This window comes from Myotis yumanensis, unplaced genomic scaffold (assembly GCF_028538775.1).
Source record: "Myotis yumanensis isolate MYYU_CA2020_CCGP unplaced genomic scaffold, mMyoYum1.0.hap1 SCAF_1, whole genome shotgun sequence".
Classification (NCBI taxonomy): Eukaryota; Metazoa; Chordata; class Mammalia; order Chiroptera; family Vespertilionidae; genus Myotis; species Myotis yumanensis.
Genome location: NW_027223752.1, coordinates 239093988 through 239113372, shown reverse-complemented (window position 1 = coordinate 239113372; position 19385 = coordinate 239093988). Strand labels below are relative to the sequence as shown.

Sequence of the window (19385 nt, the reverse complement as noted above, 5' to 3'; positions counted from 1 at the left end):
CATCTACTGGTTGCCCCCCATACGCACCTCGACCTGGGATCAAACCCACACCTGGGTATGTGCCCCGACCAGCACTAGAACCCGCACCCCATTGGTGCACGGATGATGCTCCAAGCAGCTGAGCCGCCCAGCCAGGGAGTGAGATGTTAGTGCTAATCCATCATGAGATTTAATTCGCGATGTTTATTTGGGACTTTCTGTCTGTTCTGAGGCGCTGTGGTGCTCACTGCAGCAGCACATACACGAACGCTGAGCTATTGTGTGTGGGATTTTGTCTTTAGGTTCTCATCTATTTTGTATGAAGGTTATACTAGTCTCAGAGAACAAATTGAGAAATTTTCCATGTTTATAGATTTTTCAAGAATAAATTCTGTTCTGTTCCATAAAGATTTCGCTAGAACCGCCCTCCAGAAACAAAACAAAACAAAACCCTTTGGGCCTGATCTGTTTTGCAGGGAGGAGGAGCAGGACTGCAGATCTTTCACGGCCTTTTCCGTGCATGTGACATGTGTGAGCCTGTGTGGGTTCTCTGCTTCATGAGTGAGCTTCACAGATTGCTGCTTGCCTAGGAAGCTACCTCAGCGTCTCCGGGAGGGCGGCCCCAGCTCGTGCTCAGGGGGCTGTGGAAACGGGGCCGTGGAGGCGGTGGAAGAAGGCCAGTCCTCCTGGGCTGCCGCTCACGGTCACATTTGAGAGACGGCACTTTCTCCACGAAGGGCAGTGCGATGCCCAGCGGTCCCCGCAGAGCGCCCGCGAGCTGCTGAGAGGTCAGGAGAAGCCCGGAGCCTGCACTGCTCGCCAAGCCGCAAAGGCTTTTTCAGGGCGACTCCCTTTAAAACTGTTGCGGAGGCCCTGCTGGCAGCGTCCTTCGGTGGGAACGGTGTACGTGTACAGGTGGAGAAGCGTCTCCTCTGTGTGGTCTGTCCCCCTCCCGCTCTCTGCGCTGCCCCTGGTCCCTGGGTCGGCCTGGGAGGCGTTGGCAGAACCAGCTTCCACGGTGCTGGGCACACCTTCTTTTCCCAGGCGTTTCTGCTTTACCTTGTTGGCTGGTTTCCTGTTTTGTTAGGTCATTTTGGCTTCTTACATTGAACGCGTACTTCTCAGTCATTCGTGATCTGCTTTGCTCTCAGTGCGTTTAAACGGATGCATTTTCTTCTGCGTTGTGGGCACATCTTATAAAACTTGATTTGTGGGGCTTTCATTGTCAATGACTTCAACATAGATTTCTTCTCTAATAATTTAAACTACTTAGAATTCTTTTCAAATGCAAGAATTTTACTTGATGAAATTATTCTTATATGGAGGGTTTATGGGTAGCATTTTCTTGACTGTAGGATTGGATACATTTTGGAAGAATGTATTCCCTTTCTATCCTTTAATGGTTACTCTTAAGTTTCTAATCATTGTAAGATTACATAGATTACATTTATACAAACATCGGATTCAATCACTGAAGAGCCTCCCCCTCCTAAGTAAGACAGTGCCTTGAGCCCACTCTTAATTTCTCCTCCGTCTGTTCTTTTGATTGTGGTAACGTACACGTGACCTGGCTTTGGTCATCTCACTCAGGTGCCCGTGGAGGGAGTGCACTCATTGTGGTGAGCATCTCCCGTCACTTCCAGGACTTTGCTGTTCTGTCCCCATTAAACAGCCACAGCCCCCCCCTCCCCCTCCGGGCCCCCGGCCTCTGGCCCCCCTCTGCTTCCTGTCTCTGGGCCCCTCGGGCTCCCATAAGTGAGTCACGCAGGCTTCACCCTGTCTGCCTTACTCGGCCCACGGTCCTCAGGCCACACCGGCCGCTTGCGGGCTCCAGGCCGCCGTCCTGCTCTGAGCCCCTCACGGGTACTGTCCGTCATCTTCCTGTCTTCATGCCCAGCACGTGCAGGGCACATAATGGACATTCAGTACGTGAGAGTTTCACTTACGGTACTGACAGAGCCACGCGCATTTTCTAGTTTCTCTTTATAATTTGCACTCATTTCTATGGTGATTCTGAGTTAGTGTGAGGTGCTGTTGGTTCCGCCCTTGTCCGCTGTACCTGCCCTGTCCCACGGCACCTGCCCTTGTCCATGGCACACCTCCCTGTCCCGTGGCACCTGCCCTTGTCCATGGCACACCTCCCTGTCCCGTGGCACCTGCCCTTGTCCATGGCACCTGCCCTTGTCCCGTGGCACACCTCCCTGTCCCGAGGCACCCTGTCCCGGGGCACCTGCCCTTGTCCGCGGGACACCGCCCTGTCCCAGGGCGGGCTGCCGTACTGACCATCTGACATCTCCCCTGGAGCGGCCTGCGTGCACCTGCTGGCGCTGTGCTTGTATTGCTCCCTTGTCAGACAGCCGTGCACACCAGGCCGTGCACACGCTCAGAGACTGGGAGCTTTTCAGACACAGGCGTTTCCTGGAAGAGCAGGTGAGGCCAGGATCGAGGGGTGGTTGCTCACTGCATAGCGAGTGGCTCTAAAAGACCAGCACTGTGAGCCCCACAGCCCCTCGTGGGCGGGTGACGCCCTGTCCAGTCTGTACTCTCTGGTGACGCAGTGAGGCCACCACGTGCACTGACCTCCCCACGGGACGGGGCCTTCCTTCCTCCAGCAGTTGGCCCCTCCACCAGCCTCTTGACAGTACTTGGGGGGCCCTTGCTGCGCGGGCCTCAGGACACGCTTCATAGAAACTTGGCTTCCCTTGACTCTCATCCAAATTCCAGCTGCTGCCCAGCTTTCTTAGTCTCCTGGCCTCACCTTCCCCCTCCCCGGCATCCTCACTTCCGTGGTCTCTGCCGGGCGCTACAGGTAGACAGCCGGCACCATCTCCGGCTCGCTCACCCGACCACCAAGCCTCCCCCCCTGGCTCCCGTCCAGCCAAATGGCCTTCCAGCTGCCACTGTTCGGTTGCCAGGGCAGGTCCACGCGCCTTCCCTCAAGTCCATGCACTTGCTTCGTCCATCAGAAGTTGGGGTGCTGCTTCCTAGGTGGCTCGCAGACCCCCTTTGTCTGGCCAGGCTTTGCTCCTGCTACTGGTGTCTCCAGCTGGCCTTCCTCCTGGCTGCTGGCTGCTTCCTTCCCATCTGCAGGCCAACCGTCCAGGCAGCCATCGTGCCTCGTGAGTGCCTGTGACCCCTGGGCGCTGTGGCAGCACTCTGCTCAGCCCGCTGTCCTGCAGGCGGCACGCTCAGGCCCGTGCCCACCTCCTGGTCCCCTGAGACACCCTCTTGCTCAGCCCAGGGTCAGCGGGTCTTCAGGAAGTGTTGAGGGCCCGGCCGGCGTGGCTCAGTGGTTCAGTGTCGACTTAGGAACCAGGAGGTCACAGTTCGATGCCCGGTCAGGGCACAGGCTTTCCCAGTAGGGAAAGTCAGGAGGCAGCCGATCCATGATGTTTCTCTCTTGTCGATGTTTCTATCTCCCTATCCCTCCCCCTTTCTCTCTCTCTCTAAAAATTAATAAAAACCTTTTTTTTTTTTAAAGAAGTGTTTCAGGGGAGCCCAGCTCAGTGCTCGTCCCCTGCCTGTATGTCCTCCTTGCCCCTGGCAGCACTGCCAGCACCTCCTCCTCCGGGCTTGCTCCAGCCATGGCCCCTTCAGCTCTGCAGGCCCCTCCCTCTGGCACCATGGCTTCCCCCTTCGGTTCCTTGACCTGTCCACTCTGCCAGAGCCTTGCTCCTTGGGTTTGTGCTTCATCTCTGTGCTGTGTCTGCCGTGAGGGCCTGTCAGGGATGCTGGTCGCAGGCCTGTGTAGGCTCCACCTGCCCACTCCCGTCTGCTGACCTCGCTCCTGGCCACTCAGGAAGCTGTGATCCTCGGTGTCTAAATAAGCATTACACAGCCCTGGCCGGTTTGCTCAGTGGATAGCGTCAGCCTGGGGACTGAAGGGTCTTGGGTTCAATTCCAGTCAAGGGCATGTACCTCCATTGTAGGCTTGATCCTTGGTCCCGACGGGGGGTGAGGGTGGCGTGCAGGAGGCAACCAATCAATGTGTCTCTCTCACATCAATGTCTCTTTCTGTCTCTCCCACTCCTTTCCACTTTATCTAAAAATCAATGGGAAAAATATCCTTGGGTGAGGATTAACAAAGAAAATAAAAGTGAGCATGACACACATTACCATAGTGACTGAAAAGTATGAAGCATTTGTGTGGCTCAGTGGTTGAGCTTTGTTCAACCCATGAACTGAGATCACTGGTTTAATTCCCAGTTGGGGCACATGCCCAGGTTGCAGGCTCGATCCCCAGTAGGGGGTGTGCAGGAGGCAGCCAGTTGAAGTTTCTCTCTGTCCCTCTCCTTTCCTCTGAAAAATCAGTAAAAACATTTTTTAAAAATATGAAGCACATAATAACAGGAGACATGTCCCGCGGAAGTAACCTACTATTTTTTAATTTCCTCTAGTTAACCAATAAAAAAGCAGTCACTGGTGAGAACAACTTCACAGATGCCATGAGGCATGTGCTGTCATCACGGCTGAGTGTGCCCGACTGCCCCAACTGCCACTACCGGAGAAGGTGAGTCCGCGCCCAGGGCCTGGGGCCGCGTGGCCTGGCCATCCTGGCTGTCTCAGTCACGGTTCCGTCCCGCCCAGGTGTGCCTGTGATGACTGCAGCCTCTCCCACATCCTCACGTGTGGCATCGTGGACCCCCCTGCTCCCGGCGACGCCCACGCCCACCCGCTGCCGCTGCCGGTGGGCCCTGCTTCCGACTGTGTCTCTGAGATGCGCCCGCCCAGCGTGTCGTCCGCCAGCTCGGGGTCAGGCTCCAGCTCTCCGGTCACCATCCAGCAGCATCCCCGGCTCCTCCTCACCGACAGCGGCTCGGCCCCAGCGTTGTGAGTTGGACCTTATGATGAAGGTTCCTGAGGGTTAAGCAGGGCAGCGATGAGCGGCAGACAGCTGTGCCTACAGACGTCCCCCGCCACTGCCTTCCAGGGAGGCCTCTGCTTCCTTTAAGCAAAGTTTAAAGCAGGAAATCAGTAAACCCAAACCTGGACCCTGTTTCATCACCTTAAGAGAAATGGAAAATTAATAAACACCCGTCGAGAGCAAAGGTGCTGGTGAGCAGGAGCCTCCCAGGCCTGCTGTTCGTGCGGGCGTCCCTCTTGGCCCGGGCAGGGTCATGCTTACCCCAGGATGCAAGGACTCGGGTCGTCCCGGTGGCGAACCCCAAAGGGTTCACTTGTCTGTGTCCCACATTCCCTGCAAGCACATTCCTGAGCCTCGGGTTCCTCACCTGGATTGTGATGCTGAGAGCTCGGGAGTGGGTGTGAGTGCTGACCAGGGGGTCACTGTGCCGGCTCTGGTCGTGCACCAGAAAGTGACCCGTGTTAAAGTGCCCACATGATGCCCTAGCCTTGAAGTCTGCTTGCATTTTTTTAGTCAATATTCCATTTGCCCATTGCTTGGAAGTCTTGCTAAAGCTGGTGTGTAATTGAGTTCATGGCTGACTTGACCAGCAGTGGTCTGCTGGTAAGAAACTTCAGTATTTTGGCACATAGAGCCTTTAAAATTTTGTTCCGCTGCCTGTGTCTAGCACTTCAGTGGCTATAAAAACAAACACTAAAGACCTAAGATGGTTCCCTGTATACCAAGCCTGTCCAACTCACGGCCCACCAGCCACGAATTTGACATGCTTGCTGTACACCTTTAATTTTTTAAAATAAGTTTTTATTGATTTTTTTTTTTTTTTTTTTTAGAGAGAGAAAGGAAAGGAGAGGGAGAGAGAGAGAAACACCAATTGGCTGACTCCTGCACACCCCCCTCTGGGGATTGAGCCCACAACTGAACATGTGTCCTGACCAGGAACCAAACCGCCGTCCCTCTGGTGCATGGGACAACGCTCAACTAACTGAGCCACACCAGCTAGGGCTGCACCTTTCGTTTGCATTGAACCTGGACTGTGTCTGCTCAGCGATGGCAGGGAGGGCAGTTGTGCACCAGGTTGAATGGAAATGCCGCACCCATTCATCAAATGAAGCTGTTGTGGTCTCCTTCATCTTCCCCTTTGCAGTCTTGTTTTCCGTTCGTCCTCCGAGCCCAGACGGAACCTTCCGGGTACTTGGCTCTTGTGTTGAGGTCACTGAGCGACCTGGGGAAGTGTGAGTGGTGCTGGGGGAGCGCCTCTGGAAGGAGAGCGAGTCGGGAGTATGTCTGTGCCCATGACGGCTCATGGTGACCATCTCCGCTTGTCTCAGCTGCAGTGACGATGAAGATGTGGCTCCGTTGTCAGCAAAGTTTGCTGATATTTATCCGTTGAATAACTACAACGACACCGAGGTGGTGGCCAACATGAATGGAATCCACAGCGAGTTAAATGGTGGCGGGGAAAACGTGGCCCTGAAAGATGAGGTACGGCCGTGGCACTTCGTCGGAACAGGGATGCCACAGGGCGGTGGCCAGCATGCAGCGCTCCATGTCCTGTTTGTTTTCAAAGTCCCCGCAGGGGAGCAGCACCAGTGCCAGTTCTTCAGAAGCTGATGACGACGAGGCGGACGGCGGGAGTGGGGGGGAGCCACCCGGAGCCCCGAAGGAAGCCGTGGCCCTAGAAAATGGAAGTCCCGCAAAGGAGGACAGTAAAGTGGACAGTCCCCCCCCATCTTACCCCGCTCAGCAGGTGTGATTTCATTTCTTCACATTTTTGGTTTTGCCAAAGGTCTCTTTCTCTGTGTCTGTTTTCTCTGAACCTCAGCGCTATTAAATACAAAATCAGGTCATTGTGAATAACTTCTGAAAATTAGCACTGGAGAGAATCAAGGCTGACTTACAAAATGAAAGTCCATCCCTCATAACCTCCTTTTTAGACTTTTTCTCTTCCTTGAACCTGTAACCAGCAGTCTTGGTTTTACAACATCCAGGAGCTGTGGACAGGGTGATGGCGCGGGGTTCTTGAATAGAAGCCCGGAGAGAGTTTTCTGAGAATGAAAAGGTGGGATGGTGAATCAGCTTTTCCCCCTGGTAGATAGATACCTGTTTTTCTGTTACTCAGAGGTGAGGGTGTTTTATCAGACTATTATTTTTTTCTTAGTCACTCGGAGCTATATAATAGATGTTCAAGCAATTTTTATTTTTATATATTTATATATATGTATTTCTTTTTGGAGAGAGCGGAAGGGAGAGGGAGAAAAAGGGAGAGAAATGTGAGAAAATTGACCGCCTCCTGCACACCCCTACTGGAGATCGAGCCTGCAAACTGGGCATGTGCCCTTGACCAGAATCGAACCGGGACCTTTCAGTCCACAGGCCGACGCTCTATCCACTGAACCAAACCAGCTAGGGCTGGGCCTAGTCTTTTATTTGTGGGATGATATAGGTCAATTAGGAGAAATACAGTCTTAACCACAAGCAGCCTGTCAGTCTGTGAACATGCTGTATATTTCTACTTATTTAAGTCACCTTTAATTTCTCTCTGACTTTTAAAAATTTATAGTCTATGAGGCTTGAACATATTTTTAAAATTTATTCCTAAGTTCAGGTGTCTTTTGATTCTGTGGTAAATGGTATCTCCTGATTTCAATTTTCTGTTGATTGTTGGCAGTCTATAGAAATACAGTTGATGTTTATATATTGGTCTTGTATTCTTCAGCTTTGCTCTGCTCATTATTCCCTGAGTTGGGTCTTGCGTTTTTATCCTGTCCAGCTATCGTGTCCTTTTCTTTGGAATGCTTCATTTATATTTAACGTAACGATTGGTGATATTTACACCTGCCTTTTGCTGTTCTTTTCTGTCTCATGGTTTTTGTTCCTGTTTTCCCTTTCCTACCTTTTTTTGCATTAAACAGATTTCATGCACCCTTTTAATTCTGCTGGCAGTCCTAGTTGTGTTTTAGTTTGTTCAGGGTGTGGGCAGAGCCCAGGCCAGAGGCAGCTCCTGTGGCCTCCCCTCCGGCCCCACAGCTTTACAGGATGTCACGCTTCTCGGTGTGTCCCCTCTGGTTGCTTTCCAGAACCTTTGACTGTTCAGTGTGACCCCTCATTCCACCTTCGCGGAGTCCGTCCCTCGTGCGTACAGAGATCATGCCTTCCGCATGGGAGCCAGGGAAGCCTAGCCCTGTGCTGTCCCTGTGGCGCCCTCCCCCACTCTGCCATCTTCACCAGTCCCCTCGCCTCTGCTCAGACAGCGCAGGATGCAGGCCCCCACTGGGGCATGGGGCATGCACCCCTCTCTTTAGGTTCCTGCCGTCCTGAGCTCTTGGGTCCCTCGTGTCGCTCACAAGGAGGGCCCTGGCCAAGGGGGGTGTGGGATGACTGCTCAGCAGCAGGGCTGGCTCTGCTTCCATCCTCCATCCCGGCCTCTGAGTGAGCAGGGCTTCTCTCCCCGCAGGCGGAGCCAGCTGCCAACACCTGCGAGTGCCACGTGTGCAAGCAGGAAGCTTCTGGGCTGCCGCTGTCGGCGATGACGGCCGGCGCCTTTCCTTCCAGCCACCAGTTCCTGACCCCGGAGAGGCCCGCACACCCCGCCTTGCACCTGTACCCCCACATCCACGGGCACGTGCCCTTGCACACCGTCCCACACCTGCCTCGCCCTCTGATACACCCCACCTTGTACGCAGCGCCCCCCTTCACACACAGTAAGGTAAGTTGGGCAGAAAGGGCCTGGCAGACAGAAGTCCAGATTGGCAGCTCGTAAAGGACAGTGTCCGCTCTAGATAGGAAATGGGCTCCCGGAGCTTTAGCCCTTACAGCTATAGTCAGTCATGAAAGCCGTGGCTTATCCCTTCAGAACTCACCAGGATGGGAAGGTTTTCCGGTGATGGGTTATGCATGGGGCAGTCATGGCTTCTCGGGCCTGGCTCTTACTCTGATGGGAAGCATGAGTCCTTCACCCAAGCTGGGCTCTCCGCGTCTGAAACATTTGTGCTCTTAGCACAAAACTAAGGATTGTAGAAGTAACACAGGCTGGAGAGAGATCCGGAGCGCTATGCGCTAGAGCAGGGGTCCTCAAACTACGGGCCACATGCAGATACAAATACTGTATTTGTTTCCGTTTTGTTTTTTTACTTCAAAATAAGATATGTGCAGTGTGCATAGGAATTTGTTCGTAGTTTTTTTTTTAAACTGTAGTCCGGCCCTCCAACGGTCTGAGGGACAGTGAACTGGCCCCCTGTTTAAAAAGTTTGAGGATCCCTGTGCTAGAGCATCCTGGCCGGGCGGCATTGAGGCAGCTGGAGGGCAGGCAGGTGGGCCTCCCAGCACCAGTTGGGCAGGACTGCTCAGGACAGGAGCGGGGATCCAGGGGAAGTTGGTTTCTGTGTGCTTTTCTTCTCTGAGAGCCCGTGTTTATTTGGAATGTCTTAGACTCTGCAGGCAGATTTTAGGTTGGATTCATTTTTTGTGCCTTAGTAGTAGCCTTGCCTCTCTAGCTCTCCTTTGTTAACTCTTACCATACCTGCTATTTTTTATTTTTATCAGTTATTGTGGTTCAAGGTTAGTTCTAATCAATCAAAAATAGAATATTTCCTAAACTCTCCTGGTTTATTAATTTAAACAATGATTCTCAACTGGGGTCGAAAGGGAGGAAAGGCACGGAGCGGCTTTTTAGCCTGAGCACGTTTTCTTCCCCAAAGGGTGGCACTGTGAGGGGCAAGCCCAGGAGTGGGCTTCGCTGTCTTGTGCTGGGCAAGGGCACACATCAGGGATTCAAACCGCCTCTTTAGAATGAAATGGAATCCTTTTACCATGTTCTGTTACAGTAAGTACTTGGGAACTATACCCACACTTATGCTTAAATTGTGTTGGGTTGAATATTCCTCATTTTGAACTTGTAACGGTGCCTTTGTTAATAGAGCGGTTTAAATAGCATTTCCAGGTATAGACCGCAGGTCCTGGAGTAACGTCGTCTTGGTCAATGAGATGCTATAGGAGCCCAGCTCTGTTGATGGTGATTATCGTGGGGTAAACTGGTTTCTTACACATCGCTTTGCTTAAAGTCACAGAACTTGGCGGCGACGTTTACTGAGGCCTTGCTGTGATCAAAGCAAGGCTGTGTTCAGGGTCTGCCCAGTGTGCAGCCTCTGCCCCCCTGGGTGCATGTGTAAGGTGGGGGGTGTTCATCCTGTCTTACCGGAAGAGAGTTCTGTTTCCTGTGTTGTGAGAGAAGGTATAGAATGTTCTCTTATAAACTCTTGTTGGCAGAAGCTGTGCCAGAGTTAGTTCCTGAAAATCTTCAAGTCAAGTTGTGAGATTGATTATTCCCAAAGGGGAATGGGACACCAGTTAAACACTGCACTGCCTTCCCCAGGCTTTTGGGCTTTTTAAAAATTATTGATTTCAGAAAGGAAAGGAGAGAGAGATAGAAACATCATTGATGAGAGAGAATCATTGATTGGCTGCCTCCTGCATGCCCCACACTGGGGATCGAGCCTGCAACCTAGGAATTGAACTGTGACCTCCTGGTTCATAGGTCAATGCTCAGTCACTGAGCCACACTGGCCGGGCCTGTGGGCTTTTCTCAGATGTCCAGGCAGTCTACAGAGGGATAAGGAAGGAAATAACATCTGGGGAGCTTATCTGTGTCTTTGATACCTGGTGGGCTTTACTCCGGCCGATGGCTGTAGATTCACGGTCATAAAGGCAAATTGGAGGACAGGCTGTGGAGCTCTATTTCAGCCACTGTGCTGTTGACGTCAACACTGTTTACTGATGCATTGAAAGTACATTAGCTGGATGTCTTCTTTATTTGGAAAAATAAGGTGCATTTGGCAAAATATTTTCTTTTTACCTGCTATAAATATGTTTTTCTCTAAACAAGCTTGCCTCGTCTCCCACCAGGTCTTACAGAGTCAGTTTGTATTATTTGAGTTGGGTTGACTTAGGTGAATGCTGTGGGTGCATCGGTACTTGAATGCACAAGGTGTTCACAGCCCCGTAAGAGGTGGTAGAAGTACCTGGAGAGAGCACACAGGCTGCCTTAGAAGGGCATACACCTAAGTGCCATCGGAGCAGGTCTCAGAGGCCAGGGTGCTCAGTGTGATGCCCGATTGTAGCTGGGAGGGGGCAGTGGGTGCTGAGTGCGGAGGGCAGGCCTGCACTCAGGCACTTCTGACCTGCTTCCCTTTCTGCCTTGTCAGGGCCTTCAGGAATTTCTTCTCTGGAAATGGAAGTTGTCACTTATTTTTTTTAATATATTTTTATTGATTTTCCACAGAGAGGAAGAGAGAGAGATAGAGAGTTAGAAACATCGATGAGAGAGAAACATTGATCAGCTGCCTCCTGCACACCTCCCACTGGGGATGTGCCCGCAACCCAGGTACATGCCCTTGACTGGAATCGAACCTGGGACCTTTCAGTCCGCAGGCTGACGCTCTATCCACTGAGCCAAACCGGTTTCGGTGGAAGTTGTCACTTTTAAGACTTGATATCATTGTCGTAGTGATTCATACTTTGGCCATTGTAGGTGAATCTTTAGTAAGTAAAATGTTTGGGATGACTATTATGAAAATTTTACTTTCTTAAAATTAGGAAAACTTAAAGACGATTTCTATTTTCTGATGTCTTCATACCAGTGATGCATTTGACTTATATGTGAGGTGTGAGTTATTTGAAAGTTAAAGGTAGTTGCAGGAGAAAATACAGTAACGAAATACTAGAAAAGAAATCAAAACGGCGACAGGGTAGTTCCAAATAGTGGGGATTCCCAGCGACCTTTCCATATTGGTTCCTCCTTCACTTCCGTTGTGCTCTGAGAACAGGCACTGTCTGTGTCAATCATTTCCAATGTGTGAGGGTGTGCTTTCGGGTCCAGAGTGGGGTCGAACTTGGTGAAAGTTCCACGTGAGCTGCTCCCACTTCTGCTTCGTGTTAGTACGGGATGTGTCCGTCCCTTTCTTTTAACTGAAAGGGGTCTGTGAACTCAGTGTGTTTCTTATGAACACACATATATATATTTGGGTCCTGCTTCTTATGTAATCTGATCATCTCGTCATTTCATTGGTATATTTAAACCATTTAAAGTGATTTTTAAAAATATATATCTATTTTCAAAAATGATTTTTTTTTAAATTGATTCTTAAAATGCCCAACCAGCTGAGCCGCACTGGGCAGGGCTCAGTGTGTTTGGATTAAGAGCAGTCATGTTTGTGCAGGTTTTTTATTTTAATGCATGTGCTGCCGAAGCGAGTACTGTAATGCTCTCTACTTGGTGCCAGATGCTTCTTTTTCTGCCTTTTCTACTTTTAATTGAGAATTTTCTGATTCCATTTAATCTCTTCTCTTAGTATATCAATTATCCTTATTTTGAACATTCTTAACAGTTGTATTAGAAGGTACATTTAACTAATCTAAGTCTCCTTCAAATAACACTGTTCTGCTTCATGTGTAGTGTAGGTGCCTTTTAACAATTATTCCCAACCCTGCCCTCCCATCCCTTGCAATGCACTGTCATTATTTTCATTTATCCATAATCACCAATAGTACCTTGTTGCTATTATTACTTTAAACAAAATTGTATTTTAGTTAATTAATAAGAAATACAAGAGATTTTATTTTACTTTTTATTTATTCCTTCTCCTTTGCTCTCCCTTCTTTATGTAGATCTAAGTTTCTGACCTATATTATTTTATTTCTGTCTGAAGAAAATCTTTTAACATTTCTTGCAGGGCATGTCTGCTGGCAATGAGTTCCCTCAGGTTTTGTTTGTCTGAGGAAGTCTTTATTTCTCCTTCACTTTTGAAGGATAATTTCGCTGGATACCGAATTCTAGGTTGGTGGTTTTTTTTTCTTTCAACACTTTAAACATATTTGACTTCACTCTTTACTTGCTCAGTGGTTTCTGATGAGATGTCCTCTGTAATTCTTTTCCTTGTTTTATAAACACATGGGCTCCTTCTCTCCCCTGCCCCCAGACTGCTTTCGAGATTTTCCTTTCATCTTTGGTTTTCTGCAGTTTGTACATGATGTGCCAAGGTGTACATTTTGGGGTATTTGTTCTATTTAGTATTTTCTGAGCTTCCTGGATTTTTGGTTTCATGTCTGTCATTAATTTTGGAAAAGTCTCAGTATTATGGCTTTAAATATTTCTTCTGTCCTTTTTTTCCCCCCCTTCTGGTGTTTTAGTTACTGTATGTTGCATCTTTTGAAATTGTCCCACATTCTTGGATGTTTTGTTCTGTTTTTGTTTTTTTGTGGTTTTGTGGGGTTTTTTGTTGTTGTTTTTTTTGGTGATGGTGATGAGTTGTTTTTTTTAAAATATATTTTATTGATTTTTTTACAGAGAGGAAGGGAGAGGGATAGAGAGTTAGAAACATCGATGAGAGAGAAACATCAATTCAGCTGCCTCCTGCACACCCCCCACTGGGGATGTTCCCGCAACCAAGGTACATGCCCTTGACTGGAATCGAACCTGGGACCCTTGAGTCCGCAGGCTGATGCTCTATCCATTGAGCCAAACCGGTTAGGGCAAGGTAGTGAGTTTTTATTCTTGTTTCTCCTTTTCCTTGTATTATAAACACATTTGAGAAGTTTCTATTGACATATCTTGAAGCTCACTGATTCTTTCCTTGGTTGTGTCCATTCTACTGATCAGCTAGCTCATCAAAAGCAGAATTTGTTTCTCTTACAGCGTTTTTTACTTCTAGCATTTCTTTTTTATTATTTCTTAGAGTTTCCATCTCTTCGCATTACTCATTTGTTCTTGCATATTGTCTACTTTTTCCATTCAAAGCCTTAGCATAATAATCATTTTCAATTTCTTGCCTGATAATTTTCAGCCATTTTATCGTTTTATTCTCTCTCTACACTTCTGTCATGTCTCTCTGAACCTCTGATGAATCCTTCTAGTTCTGTTCTTCACTCTGAAGCTCGCCTTCCTATTTCTCATCTCCTTGTTTCTCAGTCCGTTCTGAGAACCTTTTTGGATCAGTCTCCAAGTTAAGTGATTCTGTTATTGTGTATAACTTAAATTTTGAGTTTTTAATTCCAAGTCTAATTCTTATTTCTAAGCTTCAGTATTTATTTTTCAAATATATTAGCAACTTTTATATACTCCTGTTCCTCGATCACGTTCTTGCTTCTCTTGAAGCCTTTACATGTAGTCATTCTCTTTGAACGAAGCCTTGAGGCTGTAGACCTGCTGCTGCTGCGTGGCTCCGTACACGTGTGGTAGCTTGTGATTACGAGCTCCTGTCCGTGCATCCTCCTCTCAGAAACCAGCCCCAGCCCCACACAGGATGCTTCCTCAAAAGTGGGCTTCCGTGTGCTGGCGTCAGGTACCCCAGGGGCACTGACCTGCCTGGGCCCTCCAGCTCTCCTGTCTGTGGGACCATGGATCCGTCCCCCGCCACTTCCATCTGGTGTGTGAGCCCTTGGGGCAGCCCTCTTTCTCCCCACCTCCACCTGGCCCTGTTTTTTCTTGTCATGTTATCATTTATTTGTGAAAGGCTTTCCTTGCTTTCTCTGTGGCTCAGCACTTGTTACAAAAGTTTTTCATGCCATTTATCCGCCTTAGTGGACAGAGCCCCAGCAGAGGGGAACTGCGCGTGACCTTCCAGAGAAGCGCACACATGAGCTGGGGGCAGCTCACCCGGGCTTGCCGCCTGCCCCAGGAGCAGTGGGTCACGGCTGCAGGGCCCGACTCTGGACTGGCCTCTGACGCTCCCAACTTGAATCCCGTCCTTTTGGTCCGGAAAACATGGAAACACTCCCCATGCGAGCAGAGGGTCTAGGCATGGAGGGGAGAGAGGTCCTGAGTTCTGCGTGGGACCGAGGACTCTGTGGAGGTGGTCTCCAGGCTCCCTCAGGGACTGCGATGCACCGAGGGGAGTTGCTGAAGTGGGCACTCCTGTCTGTCACCTCCCTCTGGGGTCACTCAGCACACCCACTGCAGAGGGTTCGGTCCAGCTCATGGCAGTGCAGGTGGGAATCTGAGGGAGAGGAAAGCTCTTGAGCAGCTCGGGGTAGATGGCTGCACCCGGGGCCCTGTGGGGCCTGTGTCTGCATTTGTCTCAGAGGCCGTGCTCAGTTCTTCTGGCCCGAGAACTGGCAGCGCCGAGCAGAGCAGCGCTCTCACCCCTTTCCTGCCTCTGCAGGAGTGGGGGGAGCTTAGGAGGAAGGAGCACAAGTGGCGTCCGCCTCTGTGGTCTCCCTCTGAAGCTCGGTGTGGGCAGTCCCTCCCGTGCGTGTGTCCGTGGCTCGCCATCTTCTGCCCCTGCCCACGTGGCTCTGGGGCTGCCTGGTCATGTGCGTGGACTCAGCGGGCTTAGTGAAGGCCACTGGTTGGCTGGATGCGTGCGTGCCTTGGAGCTTGCATTTAAAGCAAAAGGGTAGTTTTCTTGTGAACCACTTTCGTCTCGAGAGTGGAGAGCAGTTCAGCACTTGTGTTGGTGAAGCGGTGTGGAGCCCTGGAGGTGTCGGTGCCTGAGCAGTAGCGCTCCCACGGTGGGGGACTTCTTTCCTGCTTGGATCACGGGTGTGCTGCCCGTGGTGTGGCTGAGAACCATGAGCCTGGCGGGCGCCTGTCTTTCTGAAGAAAGCCACAGATGTCGAGGTTGGTCGGTGTCTCGTGCACAAGCATGCATGCAGACACAGCCTGTCCTGCGCCCTCGCTCCCTGTGGAGGGATAGCTGGGTCTCCTGTTCTGAGTGGATTTGCTTAGCGGAGGGTGTGAAACAAATGAAGAGCCATTAGCGTACGTTTCCACCTCCCCGTCTCACAGCCGGGCCCCTGACTTCTCCAGGCTGGACTCTGCTCAGCATTCTTACGTCCCACTCGTGCCAGCCCTGTGCTTCCCGCTCGGAGCATAGAACCAGTGTGCCTGGTCCCCGTTGTCAGGAACCTCAGAGGCTCAAGAGAGGACAGAAACATGCTCAGACTTGAAAATCCAGTGCTCTGATCTACCTTAGAAATCGTAGGTGCCAAGTAGGAAAGTATTCGTGAAGAGGGGACTCTAACTGTGAGCCTGGGGGTGGGTTTGGCAGAGGAGGTGATGCTGGGGTGGGGTTTTGAAGGGTAAGAAGATCTCTCTGGACCCATGTGGTTGTAGGTCCAGGTTGTCAGCCGGGCATCGCGCCGTGCCTGGGGGGCTGCGTGGGAAGTGCTTGAGAAGAAGCTGGGGAGCCCGGCAGGTGTTTCTGTTGTGCCGAGGTCACCAGCTGGGCTGGCTGGGAGGAGCCGCTGGTTCCACCTGCTGGGCATTTCTGCCCCTTAGCAGAGTGTCTTCAAGACTCAGAACCTACCGGTCAGTGACTTCCCATCAGTCCTTCTCAGCACAGCAGCTGGTGGTGTGCCTCTCCTCTGCGGACATCCGGTCTTGTTCTCTCTGCCCGCGGGTCCCCTGCAGAGCGGCCAGCTCAGGCTCCCACTGTGACCCTGGGTGGCCAGTGCAAACTCGTTTCTTCCCACTTTCAAGTCTCGACTCTCATTCCAGTTCACCCTGCATCTTTGCCTCCCTGAGCCCGGTCAAGGTCAGGAGGGGCACAAAACCGCCCACATGGAATGACGCCTGGGAGGGCAGCAGAGCCTGCGTGGGGGTGGGTCTGTGTGTGGGGACCACAGTCTTAGGGAGGGTAATGGTCCACACACATAGCACCAAATGGTTACTGTGGCCAGGCAGTGTGCTGAACACTTGACAGACACTGTCTGATTCCGTCCCTCCCACAGCCCCTGGAGGTAGGTATTTCCATATTACTTAGGAGAAAACGAAAGCACAGAAAGGTGCAGTAATTTGCCTAAGGTCACACAGCTAGTGAAAGGGAGAGCTGACATCTGAACCCTTGAGACTGCAGCCTGAAGGCTGAGAATGGGACCAGAGTTCACACCCAGCTGCGTCCCTGACACCTGCCAGGAAGGAGCCAGACGTCCAGTCACAGCTGTTGTCCCGACGCCACCAGGCTTCCTTCTGTCGTCCTCATCTTTGTGGCTGTCACCATTTCTCATCCTTCCCTCTTGTGGCTCACTCCCCCCCTGCCCAGATTGGTCTTTCTCATCCCCGACCAGGTCATCGCCCTGCTGCTTACCACCCTCTGTAGCTCCCTAGCCCCTCAGCACAAAAGTCACACAAAGTTATCTCATTTGGCCCCTGTGCCCTGCCCCCTGCTGTTCCCCTTCCTCTCACCCTAGCCAGGCCCCAGGGTTCTGCCAAACGATCGCCTGCTCTTGGGAATCCTTCCAGACCCGACTGCCCCCTCTCGAGTGTACAGCACTCTGCTCAGTTGTGTGTCCCAGAGGGTGGGGCTCCCAGGCGTGGTCCCCAAGGGCAGGCTGTAGCTTTAGGGGGCGGTCCTGGGCCCAGGGCTGCTGGGGAAAGCCGAGGGCCCGGCCTTGGCCTGGAACCGGGTGGCCCGCTCCCTCGTGAAGCTCACAGAATTGGAGGGAAGGCCGACATTGAACCACTGGGCACAAGTAAGTCTTGAATTACAAGTGCGATGAGTGCTAAGAGGGAAATGGTGGCTTTGTTGTGTTTAATGGAAGGCCCATGGCTTGGTCTTGGTGTCAGGTGGTGAGGCCAAAGTCAGAGATGGCTTCTCTGAGGAAGTGACCGTTAGTCCTGAAGGGTGACTGTCATTCAGTGAGACCGAGAGCAGAGGATGTTCTAGAACATGGACACGGCATGAGTGAAGATCGGGGACAGGGAGGAGCTGGGGGTTTGAGGACCAAGGGAAGGCCAGTGTGTCCAGGGGCTGGGTGAGCAGGAAGGACAGCGGGACCACAGCTACCACTGACTGCATCAGAAGCGCAGTGGGACGCGCTGGCATCGGAAGCATCGGAAGCGGGAGTCACCGCTCTCTTTCCATTCAGAAGCCCCTCCTGCTGCGGAGCAGCCCTGCAGGTGGGGAGGCTGCTGAGGGAGGGGAGGGACGGCTGGAGGGCGCCTGCTCCCTCCCTGGGACGGGGCTGCCCTTCCGAGTGCACGCCCTTTGCCCACGTGAGAGCACCGTGTAAGGGTTTGCCATGTTTTTTTCGGTGATTCCAGAGTTTCCTTTTTAGCAGTAATGACAGGGTCAGAGGGGAGTAGCCCGAGGAGCAGGGCTTAGGCCAATGACCGTGCTGACCGTGTGGCGAGGGGAGTGTTAGAAGCTCCTGAGCTGTCTCGGGGCTGCTTCATGTATTTCTTGAGGCATCGGTTGCTTTCACCTCCCACCTGGTTTCCATGTGACCTGTGGCGTAGACGCGCCACCAGCCCTGTAAGACGTGTTCGCCAAGCGCGTCCCCCAAGGCTTCCAGAAGTGACTCGTCTGTCTAGCCCAGGGGTGGGCAAACTTTTTGACTCGAGGGCCACAATGGGTTCTTAAACTGGACCGTAGGGCCGGAACAAAAGCATGGATGGAGTGTTTGTGTGAACTAATATAAATTCAAAGTAAACATCATTACATAAAAGGGTACGGTCTTTTTTTTTTTTTAGTTTTATTCATTTCAAACGGCCGGATCCGGCCCAAGGGCCGTAGTTTGCCCACGGCTGGTCTAGCCTCATGGCCTGGGTGAGCAGATATGAATGTTGATATGTGATTAGAACTTTTTTCTTGTAGGCTTTACCGCCAGCACCTGTTCAGAATCACACAAATAAGCATCAGGTATTCAATGCATCTCTTCAAGACCATATTTACCCGAGCTGTTTTGGGACTGCTCCAGAGTGGAATAGTTCTAAGTTTATAAGTCTGTGGGGATCAGAAGTGATGAATGATAAGAACTGGAGTCCTGGCACTTTCCTGCCAGATACAATTTCTGGTAAGGAACCTGTTCAAACTTTATTCAAGTTTTCCAATGACCGAGCTGAGTGGATGGCCGTCTGGCCGTGTTCTCCCCTGGAAGCCCCAGAGGGCGGGCCCTCGTGCATCCGTGCCCAGGTTGCTGCTCCCCGGCCTCTGACTCCGATGGGCGGCCCTGGGCCCACCATGCTGCCCCCTCCCTCCACATCTCTCACAGCCACGGCCATAGCAGGGGCCCGGCTGACGCCCAGCTCTGCTGCCAAGTGCTGCTGAGGGTCTTGTCTCCAGGGTTCGGGTTCGGCCACTGGTTCTCGAGCAGGGGTGGTAACCAGACATGGCCCAGTGCACAGGGTGGGGCAGCAGTGCCACAGCCAACTCAAGTGTTGTCACTTACCTTCCTTTTCTCTGTTTCTGTACTGACCCTTAATGGGACTTGTCCCTCTAACAACTCTGCCCTCCCAGCCACTGAGGCGCAGCTGTCACTTGAGAGCCGGGCGCCTAAGGGGCTGCTACCTACCCCTCATCTCTGTCTTCATGTGGTTAGAGCCCCTGGCAGCCCCACGCCCAGCCCCTGCATGTGCTCAGAATAGCAAGCTAGACTGGACATCTGTCTGGTCTGTGCCTAGAAAGGGTTTCTAGCTGTGTGACCTTGGGCAAGTTGCTTAACCTCTCTGAGCCTCAGTTTCTTCATCTTTAGGATGGGAATAATACTACCAAGCTCAGAAGGCAGTTCTAAGACATAAAAGAAAACTTGTGGGAAGCACCGAGCACAG

At 51.5% G+C, this 19385-nt stretch overlaps 1 protein-coding gene across 2 annotated transcripts in view; it reads left to right on the top strand.

The window, feature by feature from the left end:
* Nucleotides 1-19385, top strand: part of FAM193A (family with sequence similarity 193 member A) — a 104395-nt gene that overhangs the window by 73391 nt on the left and 11619 nt on the right. For both annotated transcript variants that reach the window (XM_070400289.1, XM_070400290.1), the window contains 6 exons: nucleotides 4377-4489; nucleotides 4567-4809; nucleotides 6172-6325; nucleotides 6411-6590; nucleotides 8298-8549; nucleotides 18433-18631. In XM_070400289.1, coding sequence (XP_070256390.1) covers nucleotides 4377-4489; nucleotides 4567-4809; nucleotides 6172-6325; nucleotides 6411-6590; nucleotides 8298-8549; nucleotides 18433-18631 — 1141 coding nt within the window. The remainder of the gene's footprint in view (nucleotides 1-4376; nucleotides 4490-4566; nucleotides 4810-6171; nucleotides 6326-6410; nucleotides 6591-8297; nucleotides 8550-18432; nucleotides 18632-19385) is intronic.